General features: G+C 43.5%; 1 protein-coding gene across 1 annotated transcript in view; it reads left to right on the forward strand.

The window, feature by feature from the left end:
* EMILIN2 (elastin microfibril interfacer 2) overlaps positions 1-13,439 on the forward strand; it is a 53,997-nt gene that overhangs the window by 28,405 nt on the left and 12,153 nt on the right. Inside the window, exon 6 of the mRNA XM_029921580.1 lies at positions 2,151-4,070. Within this exon, the coding sequence (XP_029777440.1) occupies positions 2,151-4,070 (1,920 nt within the window). The remainder of the gene's footprint in view (positions 1-2,150; positions 4,071-13,439) is intronic.

Consider the following 13,439-nt stretch of genomic DNA (forward strand, 5'->3'; position numbering starts at 1 on the left):
AATAATTTTCCTTTAGAATTGTGAAAGCATCACTCACTTTTCTTCTGGCTTCCAATGTGGCTGTTAAAATGCCCAAAACCATTCTGATTCCTAATTTTTGTATTTGACATGGTTCTGTTTTTTTGTTTTGTTTTGCCATTTTAGAGAGATTTCAGAAGGGAATGAAAGGAAATGCTTATCCTTAATCTACTATCATTGTAAAGAACATACAATTTGAGGACTAGTTTTTACACTTAATCTATAATGAACAACTGTTCATTAAATATTTTACAATATCATTTAATGGCTTTTGAGAGTGTGATTATTTGAACACAGTCCCCTACTATTGGTCACTTAGGGTATTTGTAGTTTTTTATAGATAGTATTTGAATAAGCATTTTTTCCTGTCAGTATTTTGGATTCATCTCTGATTATTTACTTGAATAAACTTCTAGAAGTGTAGTTGTTGGGGTAAAGGCTTCTGGGGTTTTGACACATATTGCCAAGTTATCCTTCCAAAAAGTTGTAGCAGTTTCCACAGTCATCAGGAGTATGTAAAAGAAGTATTTCCTCACATGTTGATCTTCCCTTTTCTCCAGCCCTTTGCTTTTATTTCCTTTGCTCAGAAAGGCATTTCATTTGTAAGTAATTCAACAACTTGTTCTTTTCTTCCTAGTGTCTTGAGGTAGAATACATTTTTCAGTGTGAAAATAAGATATTCTTTATAGTTCTCTGCTTGGGAGTTTGGCCATCTGACTTATGGTCTCGATTTTACCGCAAAGCTGACTTTAATGAATAATAGCTGTTGTTATGGTTGTGTGCAAAAGTTTAGGGGAGGAAAAACAATAAATGTTAAACTCAACTATCTACAACATTTACTTCTAATGTTCAGAGTGCTTTAATGTATTTTACTTCATCGCAATCTCTCTGTTGTGTTTGATTTTTTTCCACCCTTCATGACAGTCTCCATATCGTCTGCAGGCTTGTCAATGTTAGCCCCTTTCTAGTATTCCTTGTATCCTACTATGTGTTCAGGGGTGTGACTTGCTTCCAAGCTCCTACTGCCTCAGGTTTCAATAATTTTCTTTTTGGTTAGTTCACCTATCTCTGTATCTATCACTTTATTTTCATTTTAGGACTCATCGCAGTCATCCTTATTAACTTTTTTTCTTTCTTTTGGACTATTTCCTGGGAAGTATATTTCTCAGAGTAGGATTATCAAAAACTCAATGTTTATATTCTTTAATTTAGTGAGCCTTAGTGTATATTACCACATGGCTTTATTGTTAGGAGACGCCAGTAGAGTCACTGCTTTATCTCTCTTGAGCTTTTAGTTTCCCCAGCTGCATAACAGTGCTAAACAATGTCTATGAGACTCTTTTAGCATAGGATGCTAACAAAAGTAAAATAACATTTAGGAGTTGCTTGAAGGGTAACTTACTGCTTATATGATATCATACCACCCAACAGCTAATGGGTGGATATCACTAAAGTGGCTTCTTGTGGTTTGACAGTACGTAGTCAACCATTGGGGTGTGGCTGCAGCTCACTAACATGAGAATGATGTGTTTATATGACAAAGCCGATTTAGAATATTTTCCTTTAGGGGCACATGGGTGGCTCAGTCCCTGGAGCACCCACCTCTTTATTTGGATTCAGGTAATGATCTCACAGTTTGTCAGATCGAGTCCCTTGTTGAGGTCCACACTGACAGTTTGGGGCCTGCTTAGGATTCTCGCTCTCCCTCTCTCTGCCCCTCCCCACCATGCTCGCTCTCTCTTTCAAAAATAAATAAACTTAAAAATATTTTCCTTTAGAATGAAAAAGACCACTGACTACCTATTATTTACCATGTACTACATATTCTCTTAACAACCCTAGGAGAGAAGATAGTACCTCTGCTTCATAGATGAGGGGATTATTGTTACAGAAGTTCATTAACTTGGTGAAGGGCAGACAGACAGTAAACTGCAGAGCCAGAAAGCAAAGGGAGGTCTGTTTGACTCAAAGGTCATAGTCATTTTATCTCTACCACAATAATTGCCTGTGGTGAGAGGGGATTTATAAGTGAAGGTTTAAGTGCATTTCTTAAGTACTCTGTTTATTGTCTTTGCAGAAAATGGGAAATGGTAGAACATGTTAAGTTATGTCCAACTCTTTCTATATAACAGATAATGAACCAAGCCAAGTCTCAGAGCCCAAGAAGACTTTGTCACCAACTCATGCCACAGAACCAAGTCAAGTTGTAGATCCAAAACGGGGGCCACAAGAACTTCAGGAAAAGAAAATCCAGGTGCTTGAGGAGAAGGTTCTTCGACTCACAAGAACAGTTCTTGATCTTCAGTCTTCAATTGCTGGAGTGAACGAAAACCTCAAACATGCCATTCAGGATGATGCCAGCAAAATGCTAGCGTCATGGCTCAGTAACCTGCATCCTCAACCAGTGCCTGACAGTGCCATTGGTGCAGACACAGAAACTGTCCAGCTTCCTGATGTCCTCAACAATAAGGAATCTGGCATGAAAGACATCAAGTCTGAATTGGCTGAGGTCAAGGATGCTCTGAAGAACAAGAGTGACAAGCTGGAAGAGCTGGATGGGAAAGTTAAGGGGTATGAGGGACAGCTCAAACAGCTCCAGGAGGCTGCCCAGGGCCCTACGGTGACCATGACAACCAATGAACTCTATCAAGCTTATGTTGATAGTAAGATTGATGCTCTGAGAGAGGAGCTCATGGAGGGAATGGACAGAAAGCTGGCTGATCTGAAGAACTCATGTGAGTACAAGCTGATTGGTCTCCAACAGCAGTGTGATGACTATGGAAGCAGCTACCTAGGAGTAATTGAGCTTATAGGAGAGAAGGAAACAAGCCTGAGAAAGGAAATAAATGATCTTCGAGCCCGGGTACAAGATTTTTCAGCTCAGCCCAACTGCTGTAATAGTGAAAAGAATGGTGACTTTGGGCAACAGATCAAGACGTTAGACCAGAAAATTGAAAGAGTTGCTGAAGCCACCAGAATGCTGAATGCACGCCTGGACAATGAGTTTGACCGCCTTGTAGTTCCAGAGCCAGATGTGGACTTTGATGCACGATGGAATGAACTAGATGCGAGGATCAATGTGACAGAAAGAAACGCAGAAGAGCATTGCTTCTACATTGAAGAAACCCTTCGGGGGACAATTAATGGTGAGGTAGATGACTTGAAGCAACTTCTTAATCAGAAAATCCAGTCTCTGGAAGAGCGCCTGGGGAGTGTTCTCCTGGATGTGGCCAACAGCACTGATGCAGAACTCACTCCCCCAGCCTCAGCTCTGCCAGGGCCTGGGAGCAAACAGGTGATGATAGAGTTAAACCACCTAAAGAACAAAGTTCAAGTTGTTGAGGATATTTGCCTGCAGAACTTTCAGGGAGAGCCTCATGGGACAGAAGATACTTTGTCAAATGGAGAAAACCACGTAACGGGTGATAGTTTGAACCTTTTGAAATCCCTGAATGATACAATGCATAGGAAGTTTCAAGAAACTGAACGTAACATCCAGAAGCTTCAACAGGATTTTAGTTTTCTTTATTCTCAACTAAACCATACAGAAGATGATGTGAATCATCTCCAGAAGGAGCTGAGCAGTTGTAGAGAAGGTAAAAATGTTGCAGTGGGGGGGTTCTCTAAGGGGGGTGAGCGGGAAAGGGCGGTGGAGCCCCTTCCATCTCCCCAGGACCCCATGGCTCATTGTTGCAGCCACCTGGAGGAGAGGTGGCAGCAGCTGCAGCTCCAGGTCCTCTCTGAGCTGGACACTTGTAAGGAGGGCACGCATGGGGTCCAGAGGGACGTCTCTGTGGTTGAGAGCAGGGTGTCTCATATGGAGAAAGCCTGCAGCAAGCTGGACTCCATCTCCGGAAGTCTTCAGAGAATCAAGGAGGGGCTCAACAAGCATGTCAACAGCCTCTGGAGCTGTGTCAGGCAGATGAATGGGACACTCCGCTCACATTCCAGAGACATCTCTGGCCTGAAGAATTCAGTCCAGCAGTTCTATAGCCACGTTTTCCAGATTTCTACTGACTTGCAAGATCTGATCAAATTTCAGCCATCAGCAAGTAAGTTGCCTTTTAGAATCCCATTTCTTGGATTCGTTTGCAACATGCATTATGCTAGATTTTAGATCATCTGTGGAATTATCTGCATCAGTGCTACCCAAAGTGTGGTTCGTAGATTGGTGCCAGTTTGTGAATCACTGATACTGAGTGGCAATGAGATAAAAACCAACATTGAGAGGAGTAGTTGGAAACTTTTATTTAAAACAATCTGACGTCGCTACGGGATTCAGGCACACCATCTGTGCATTTTACAAAAGTTATCAGTCCACAAGAAATTGAAAATAAAACTGCTCCTTTGCCACAGAGGAAGATGGCAAAATGTGGATCTATATATACTGTCATGTTGGGGAGCTTAGAGTTGGGGTCAGATTTTTGGCATAACAGCTTGGGGCAGTGGCCATGTAGGGAGACTTCTGTATGCTTACCTGTTCACTTCTCTATAGGCAGCACTTTTTGTTTGCTGGCGTCATTGTAATCTTTGTCATATTATCTGTGGGCCACCTCCTGTCCCCCGAAATCTAAGGCCTAGATGATGGCAGGTAGAATACTGTCATACTCCTTTCCAAAAACCATGAACTAAAAGCATTTTAGGGGCAGTAACTGTTTAAAGCCATATAGTGCTTCCACCAAGGAAGCACATCAGTTGTGCTTAGGGCAATGCTTGCTGCACACTAGATACTCAGCAAATGTTTGTTGAATGAATAAATGAATGAATGATTTCTTAATAACATGAAACAATATGCTCAACAAAGTTAATGTTTCTGTTCCTTGAGCATTCAGCACATCATTCCTGAAGGACAGGGCTTCTCCGATACCTGGATTTTTTCGTGTAGGTAACCTCAACCTAGTTGGAAGCAGGGAGGGAAAGTGAATTCACACTTATTGAGCACTTTCTGGGAACCAGCACTGCGCTAGTGCCCTCAAGGCCATGTCATAGAGTGCCACAACAACCTCTGCTTTCCCAAGGGGAAGTGTACCCAGGGCCACACAGCTAGAGTGGCAGAGCCAAGATGAGAACTCTGGGTGGGCTGCATCGACGAATTGTCTTCCAGTCCAGCACACATCTCCTTTGTGTGTCCTGGAGTTGAATGCAGACTTACTGGTTCCAAAAGGACTTGTTCAGGGCCAGCTGTGTGCCCAGATGGACCCTATTTCCTGACCTGCCCTCTCCCTGTTTTCCCCTCTCTTCCCCTTTGTGCTTTTATCACCTTTTCCACCTTGCTCAGCAACGTTGACAAAGACCCCCACGTGTTGAGCTTTTTAGGTCCAAGCAGAGTTATAAAACCCAAAGAGCGGAGGCTGGAGCATGAGGGGCAGATGAGCACTGGCCTGGCTGGGGAGAGGGGTCAGGTCCCCAGGAAGCTGGAGGATCCAAAGTAGTCAGGTGGGAAAATGCTTTGGATGTTTTCAGAGAAAAGGGGTTTGTCGATTAGGAGGTACCCAGGCCAGCCAGGACCAGGAAGCTGGCCTCCACCCCAGTGCCGGGCCCACGACACCACACTATTTATAATCCTCCCCTCCTCCCAGGCCCACACAGCTCCTGTATCTCTGGAATGTTGAGTAAAGGTCACAACACTGTGTGTGTTCATAGAATGATTGTCCCTTGTGGTGAAAGTGCTGTCTGGACTGTTTTATAATAACAGATTCAATCAGATATTTCCAGTTGATTTGCAACTCCCAGGCAGTATGGGAAGCTGTGTTAACTCTACCACACTTGAGGTAGGAGTTGGAGGTGAATGTCTTTAAAGAGAATGTGGCTGCTAAAGGATTATCCTTTTGGAATGAATTCATTGCTGTGAATGTAGAATGTGTGGCCTTTCAAGAATTCCATTGATTAAAAAGAGCCAAAAATAAACAAGAAGAGCCTTCTCTGTCCTTGTATACATCGAGGGTTAGGAGATCTGCAGGCTGAGAGCAGAGATCTTAGGGTAAATCTGGAGTTAAGGTCATAGTGAAAGTCACACATTGACCAGTTCAAAGTCAACAGAGCATTTATTGAGCACTTGCTGTGTGTAAGGCTCTGTGAGAGGCATGGAGATGAGTAAGTAGCTTGATCCCTACCCTCAAGGCATTATCCATCACAGTGGTAAAGACACACAGGTCTGCAGAGAGAATGAATGCAATAGTATGTAAACGTCCATCGAGTGGTGTCGGGATTTGTTCTTTTAGTTCATAAGGTCTTATTGAGCCCCTATTATGTGGTAGTTAATGAGCTATGTGTGTGGATTATGTGGATGACAATGCATGTGACAATGACAGTCTGGGGCCGAACAAGCTGACAAAGGGATGGTCATGGGGATGGGGTGTGCATAGCATACTGAATGTGTGGAGAAGCACTTATGGCTGCTGTGGAGGTCAGGGAGGGCTCCTTGGAGGAGAGAGGCCCTCAGCTAAGCCTTCAGGATTGAGGAAATTGAGAATTCAGTTGCTGGAGGGGTGAAGAGGGAGGTGGAGTGAGAAGGGAAACTTCTGGAAGGAGGTGTTACTGGAGCTAATAATTGAGGGTGGGTATGGGCCCAGAAAAGTAGGAGGGTTGGTATGAATGGGCCAGTTACCTATTGCCATGTAACAACCTGCCCCAAATCTTGGTGGCTTAAAACCACAAAGACGTATCATTTTCCATTATTCTGTGCATTAAGAGCTTGTCAGGGCGTGGCTTAGCTTGGTGTGGCCGTTCTTCTGCTCCATTTGGCATCAGCCTGAGTCACTCACCCGGCAGTAATCAGCTGGCCGTTGGGCCTGGCTGGGCTGGAAGGTCGAGAAGGCTGCAGTCACATGTCTGGCCCCTCAGGCTTCCTCTGTGAGGTCATTCTCTGTCTTTCTCTCTCTCCATGTAGCTGACTTGGGCTTCTTCACAGCATGGCGGTCTCAGGGTAGTCAGACTTACTACGTGGTGACCGGCTCATAAAGGAAGCTGGAAACTGCTGGGCCCCTTCCAGGCTGGGCGCAGAGCGGGCGTGGCTTCCCTTCTGCCACATTCTGCTGGTTAGAGCAAGTCAGCTCTGGAAGGGGGAAGTGGTTTGTATGCATTGGGAGGGAAGGAATATTAATGACAGTTATCATGTCTCCCTTGGTGAAAAACGGCCCAGAAAGTGTAACGTAGGTTTGGACCAGTGATCAGATTGCTGGACCAGGGCTGCAAACTCTGGTGTTTCTCCTCAGCGCACTGCCCTGTTCTCAGATGCTGTTCTGTTCTTTGGAATCCTCTGAAGGGGGCCTGAATTATCCAGGAGGCAGCAGTGTGGGAGCAGAAGGGGCTTCAGCGGATGTGCAAATAGATCCAAGTCTATTTTGTCTCCCTCCAGTTAGTGAAAATGTTCTTCCCTGGGTTTTAAAAGGGAAAAAGGGACTCTTTTTTTTTTTAAGTATCTTACAACTTCTTTATTCATATGACATTATATTTTTAATATTTATCCATGGTATAGGTTCAGTTAATTCATTTCAACAGTGTCATATTATCTCATTCCATTGATAAGCTCCATTTTATTTATTTACTCCCCTCTGTTGGGAAGTTGTTTCCAGGTTTTGTACAGACTGTGTCACAACCGACATTCGTGTATCTGTGTGCACAAGACTGAGAATTTTTTATGCAAAATTTTTAAATTAATTTTTTAATTTATATCCAAGTTAGTTAGCATATAGTGCAACAATGATTTCAAGAGTAGATTCCTTAATCCCCCCCCACGTATCCAGCCCATCCCCCCGCCCACAACCCCCCCAGTAACCCTCTGTTTGTTCTCCGTATTTAAGACTCTTAAGTTTTTATCCTCCTCTCTGTTTTTTGTTATTTTTGCTTCCCTTCCCTTATGTTCATCTGTTTTGTATCTTAAAGTCCTCATATGAGTGAAGTCATATGATATTTGTCTTTCTCTGACTAATTTCACTTAGCATGATAATCCTCTAGTTCCATCTATGTGGTCGCAAATGGTAAGATTTCATTCTTTTTGATTGCTGAGTAATACTCCATTGTGTGTATATATATTTAACCACATCTTCTTTGTCCATTCCGGTCGATGGACATTTGGGCTCTTCCCATACTTTAGCTATTGTTGATAGTGCTGCTATAAACATTGGGATGCATGTGTCCCTTTGAAATAATACACCTGTATCCCTTGGATAAATACCTAGTAGTGCAATTGCTGGGTCGTAGGGCAGTTCTATTTTTAATTTTTTGAGGAATCTCCATACTGTTTTCCAGAGTGGCTGTATCAATTTTCATTCCCACCAGCAGTGATAAAGAGATTCTCTTTCTCCACATCCTTGCCAACATCTGTTGTTGTCTGACTTGCTGATTTTAGCCATTCTGATGGGTATGAGGTGGTATCTCATTGTGGTTTTGATTTGTATTTCCCTGATGATGAGTGATGTTGAGCATCATTTCATGTGTCTGTTGGTCATTTGGATGTCTTCTTTGAAGAAGTGTCTGTTCATGTCTTTAGCCCATGTCTTCACTGGATTATTTGTTTTTTGGGTGTTGAGTTTGATAAGTTCTTTAAAGACTTTGGATACCAACCCTTTATCTGATATGTTGTTTGCAAATATCTTCTCCCATCTGTCAGTTGCCTTTTAGTTTTGTCAATTGTTTCTTTTGATTTTTATTTTGATGAGGTCCCAATAGTTCATTTTTGCTTTTGTTTCCCTTGCTTACTTTGTTGAGTAAGAAGTCGCTGTGGTCAAAGAGGTTCTTGCCTGCTTTCTCCTTGAGGATTTTGATGACTTCCTGTCTTATGTTTAGGTCTTTCATCCATTTTGAGTTTATTTTTGTGTATGGTGTAAGATAGTATCCAGTTTCATTTTTCTGCATGTTGCAGTCCAGTTTTCCTAGCACCACTTGCTGAAGAGACTGTCTTTTTTTTTTTTTTTATGTTTATTTTTGAGAGAGAAAGAGACAGTGTGAGCAGGGGACAGTCAGAGAGTGAGGGTGACACAGGATCTGAAGACAGGCTCAAGGCTCTGAGCTAGCTGTCAGCACAGAGCCCGATGTGGGGCTCGAACCCACAAACCGTGAGATCCTGACCTGAGCTGAAGCCGGACGCTTAACCGGCTGAGCCACCCAGGCGCCCCCAGAAGAGACTGTCTTTATCCCATTGAATATTCTTTTCTGCTTTGTCAAAGATGAGTTGGCCATATGTTTGTGGGTCCATTTCTGGGTTCTCAATTCTGTTCCATTGATCTGAGTGTCTGTTCTTGTGTCAATACCATCCTATCTTGATGATCACAGCTTTGTAATGAAGCTTTAAGTCCAGGATTGTGAGGCCTCCTGCTTTGGTTTTCTTTTTTCAAGATTACTTTGGCTATTCAGAGTCTTTTCTGGTTCCATACAAATTTTAGGATTGTTCTAGCTCTGTGAAGAATGCTGGTGTTATTTTGATAGGGATTGTACTGAATATGTAGATTTCTTTGGGTAGTATTGACATTTTAACAATATTTGTTCTTCCTATCCAGGAGCATGAAGTATTTTTCCATTTTTTGTGTCATCTTCAATTTCCTTCATCAGCTTTCTCTAGTTTTCAGTGTATAGATTGTTCACCTCTTTGATTAGGTTTATTCCTAGGTACTTTATGGCTTTTTGTGCAATTGTAAATGGGATCGATTCCTTTATTTCTCTGTTGTTTCATTGTTGGTGTATAGGAATGCAACCGATTTCTGTGGGTTGATTTTATATCCTGCCACTTTGCTGAATCCCTGGATCAGTTTAGCAGTTTTTTGCTGGAATCTTTTGGGTTTCCCATATAGGTATCATGTCATCTGCAAAGAGTGAAAGTTTGACCTCCTCCTGTCCGATCTAGATGCCTTTTATTTTTGTGTTGTCCGATTGCTGAGGCTAAGACTTCCAATACTATGTTGAATAACAGTGAATAAAGTGGACATCCCTATCTTGTTCCTGACAAGGAACTGCTCTCAGTTTTTCCCCATTGACGATATTAGCAGTTGGCCTTTCATATGTGGCTTTTATGATTGTCAGATATGATCCTTCTATCCCTTTCTTAAGGGTTGTTATCAAGAAAGGATGCTGTATTTTGTCAAATGCTTTCTCTGCATCTATTGAGATGATCATGTGGTTCTTGTTCGTTCTTTTATTGATGTGATCAGTCACATTGATTGTCGGGCAGATAGTGAACCAGCCTTGCCTCTCAGGTATAAATCCCACTTGGTTGTGGTGAATAAATTTTTTGATGTATTGTTGGATCTGACTAATATCTTGTTGAAGATTTTTGAGGGACTCTTGAACCTATTTGCAAATGTTGGCTTTTTGTTGTTTTTGTTATTATTGTTGTTGTTGTTGTTATAAAAAGTCCATGACTTTTATCTAGGACTCAGAGGGGTGCCTAACCTACAAAAGGTGAAGAACCAGTGTCTCACCTTCAGCTCAGTGAAGTGGGTGTGATGCCCCTCTCCTGGCCCCTCTACATCCCACCCATTCATCAGTATGCATTCAACTGATACGAACTGGGCCATGTGCTGGTGGGGGCATGCCAGCCCTTGTCATTGTCACACTCTAGCAGGAAGAAGACAAGGCACAGCCAAGCTGAATGCTGACCTGGTTTCAGGTAGTGATCAGTCTGTGAGGAAAGACACAACAGAGTAAGTTTATGGAGAGTGGGAGACCACAGTATATTTTAGGTGAGTGGTCAGGGAGGGTTGCTCAGTGGAGGTCACACCTTTGCAGGGCTCTGCAGAGATCTGGGGGAAGTGTTTGAAGCATGGCTACATCATGTTCAAAATCCCTGAGGCAGCAATGAGTTTGTCCTGTTTGGAAAAACTCAGTATGCTAGTTTTAACATGTATATGAACAAGGGAGAGGAAGGAATCATATCCTGTAGGATTTTATAGGCTATGGTAAAGGATTTGAATTGTAAGTATGATGAGAAACAATCAGAGGATTTTAATTTTTTGAATTAAAAATTTTTATTTTAATGTTCATTTTTGAGAGAGATACAGAGTGTGAGCGAGGGAGGCACAGAGAGAGAGGGAGACACAGAATCCGAAGTAGGCTACCGGCTCTGAGCTGTCAGCACAGAGCTGGATGCGGGTCTTGAACTCAAGAACTGCAGGATCATGACCTGAGCAGAAGTCTTCACTTAACTGCCACCCAGGCACCGCCCCCACCTTTTTTGTAATGTTGATCAGAGGATTCGGAACCAGGAAGTGCTTGGTTATTTCCCAGGTTTGCCCTCCCACTACTTCCATGCTTTCTCTAGGACTTTGGGCAAGTTATTTGTCTACTTAATTACCTCACTTTCTGCACCTGTTAATTGGAAATAATAATGATGCTGATCTCAAAGTTAGTTTAAAGAAGATTAATACTCATAAAAAGTGGAGTATTAAATAGTGCCTGGCCCCTGGTATTCATTCAATCAGTATTACCTATTATTTTAACCCTCTGTCCCCTATAACAGATGTTTAATCTGCTCATGGCTGACCTTTTCTCCCTTTTTCTTCCTGCAAACCCCCAGGCATCCAGCTTCAGAGGAGTCAGAGTCACCTGTCCACATAGCAGACATGGGAGGAGAGCCCTGGGTGTCTGGCTCCTGGCTGCTCTGTGGAAAGCGTTAGATAGCCTGTGGAGGATTTTCTCACTTTCCCTTTCTTTTTCTTCAAATGGGAGTGGGAGCAGGTGGAAAGTGGGAAAAGCCTAGAAATCTCCCCTTCCTAGCATTCAGGATTCGCATTCAAATACTTTTGTTGACAAGAGGCACCGGGGCACCTGGGTGGCTCAGTCAGTTAAGTGTCCACCTTTGGCTCAGGTCATGATCTCACAGTTTGTGAGTTCGAGCCACACACCAGGCTCTCCGCTGTCAGCACAGAACCTGCTTTAGATCCTCTGTCCCCCTTTCTCTGTTCCTCTCCCACTCATGTTCTCTCTCTCTCTCTAAAAAATAAACATTAAAAAAAAAGGCTCAGCACTTGGGAATAAGTTAGGTTCCAAATGACAAGGTGGTTCATAAATCCTTTGTTCTTCTGAATGATGTGGCCACAGGGGTTTGGCTCTCTGCCTGGGCACCCTCACTCCTATTGTCATGCACAGGTGGGACACAGTGCTTCTGGCCTCTCCCTTTCGCTCAGTCAGCATCGTGAGGGACAGGAGCTCCTCTGCGGTGGGCAGCTCCAGGGTCTGCTCCCAGCATGGATCAAAAGTACCTTTTCCTGTCTGGGCCCAAGGACTGCCCTGGGCTGTAATGAGCCTTGTCAGTGAGGCTGTGGCTGGCCGCCCTACAGCCAGCACATCCCAGCCTTCTGTGTGACACAGACGCTGAGCCCTGGCTGGACTCCAGTTTCTGCTTACAGTGGGAGAGAGGGGACTTTCTGGTGTTGAAAACCCTGGGGCTCCCGCTGGGTGGAGATGGTGGGCAGAGGAATATTTCTGTGCATCAGGGAAGCGCTCTTTCCTTAAGTCTTGGTTCCAAGAAGGGATGTGCCCGCCTAGATGCCATGATGTTGTTTCAACAGACTCTAGTGACAGGAGTGTCACTTCCTTTTTCAAATCCCCCCTGCCTCTTCTGCTCATGTCTGAGGACTGTTTCTCCTAGTACTTGAATTATATTATGCATTTCATTTTGTTGTGTTAGAGATTTAGAAATCTCATCTTTATCAAGCTGCTTAATTCACACTGTGCTACAAGAATGGAAAAGCATGGATTTTAAGTATTTAACCATAAAGCCTGGCCAGGAGAAGAGTGGCCTCGTGCCATAGTCCTGATGGTGCGGGCCCTCCACTTGAAATCGGCTGGATCTGGGCCAGATTAGATCCAAGATGGCATGATGGACCAAATCAGGGTTTTATAAATATCTAAAGGCTAAAATAAACTGATACATTCAGACCATCCTGACTCCTGCAGTGCTTTCCCTTACACCCTGTGGGCATCTGGGGTTTGTAAGGTCCTTTGGTGGGGTAAGTTGCAGCTGCTTTTCTGCATCTTAACCACTGAATTTAGAACCATGGTGGTCTCAGAGCTGAGATCTCCCATAGGTGCACGTAAAAATCCTCTGGGAGCTTTAAAAAAATAAGAATTCCTAGGTTCACTCAGGAGATTCCTGCTCAACAGGGATGAGGTGAGACCCAGGAATTTGTAAATAAATTTGCTATTAAAATACTGCCCCTCCCCCCAGCTCTTGTCCCAGAAGCAGAAGGAAGGACATCTTAAAGGCAGCAGGGTGAATTGTGTCCAGAAGAGAGGGAGAAACAGGGAAGAAGAGGAGAGAGAAGGAAAGCCCTGACTTGGATGCTGCACCAGCAACAAAAGTGGACAGGCATGTGTGCTAGTCCAATTGGGGACTGTTGTAGTTCTTGAGATGGCATGCTTTATGTCTTAATTATGCAGCTTAAAACCAGAGAGTGTAGACCCTGTGCGTTTCCACAGAGATTTTA

Source organism: Suricata suricatta, chromosome 14 (assembly GCF_006229205.1).
Source record: "Suricata suricatta isolate VVHF042 chromosome 14, meerkat_22Aug2017_6uvM2_HiC, whole genome shotgun sequence".
Lineage (NCBI taxonomy): Eukaryota > Metazoa > Chordata > Mammalia > Carnivora > Herpestidae > Suricata > Suricata suricatta.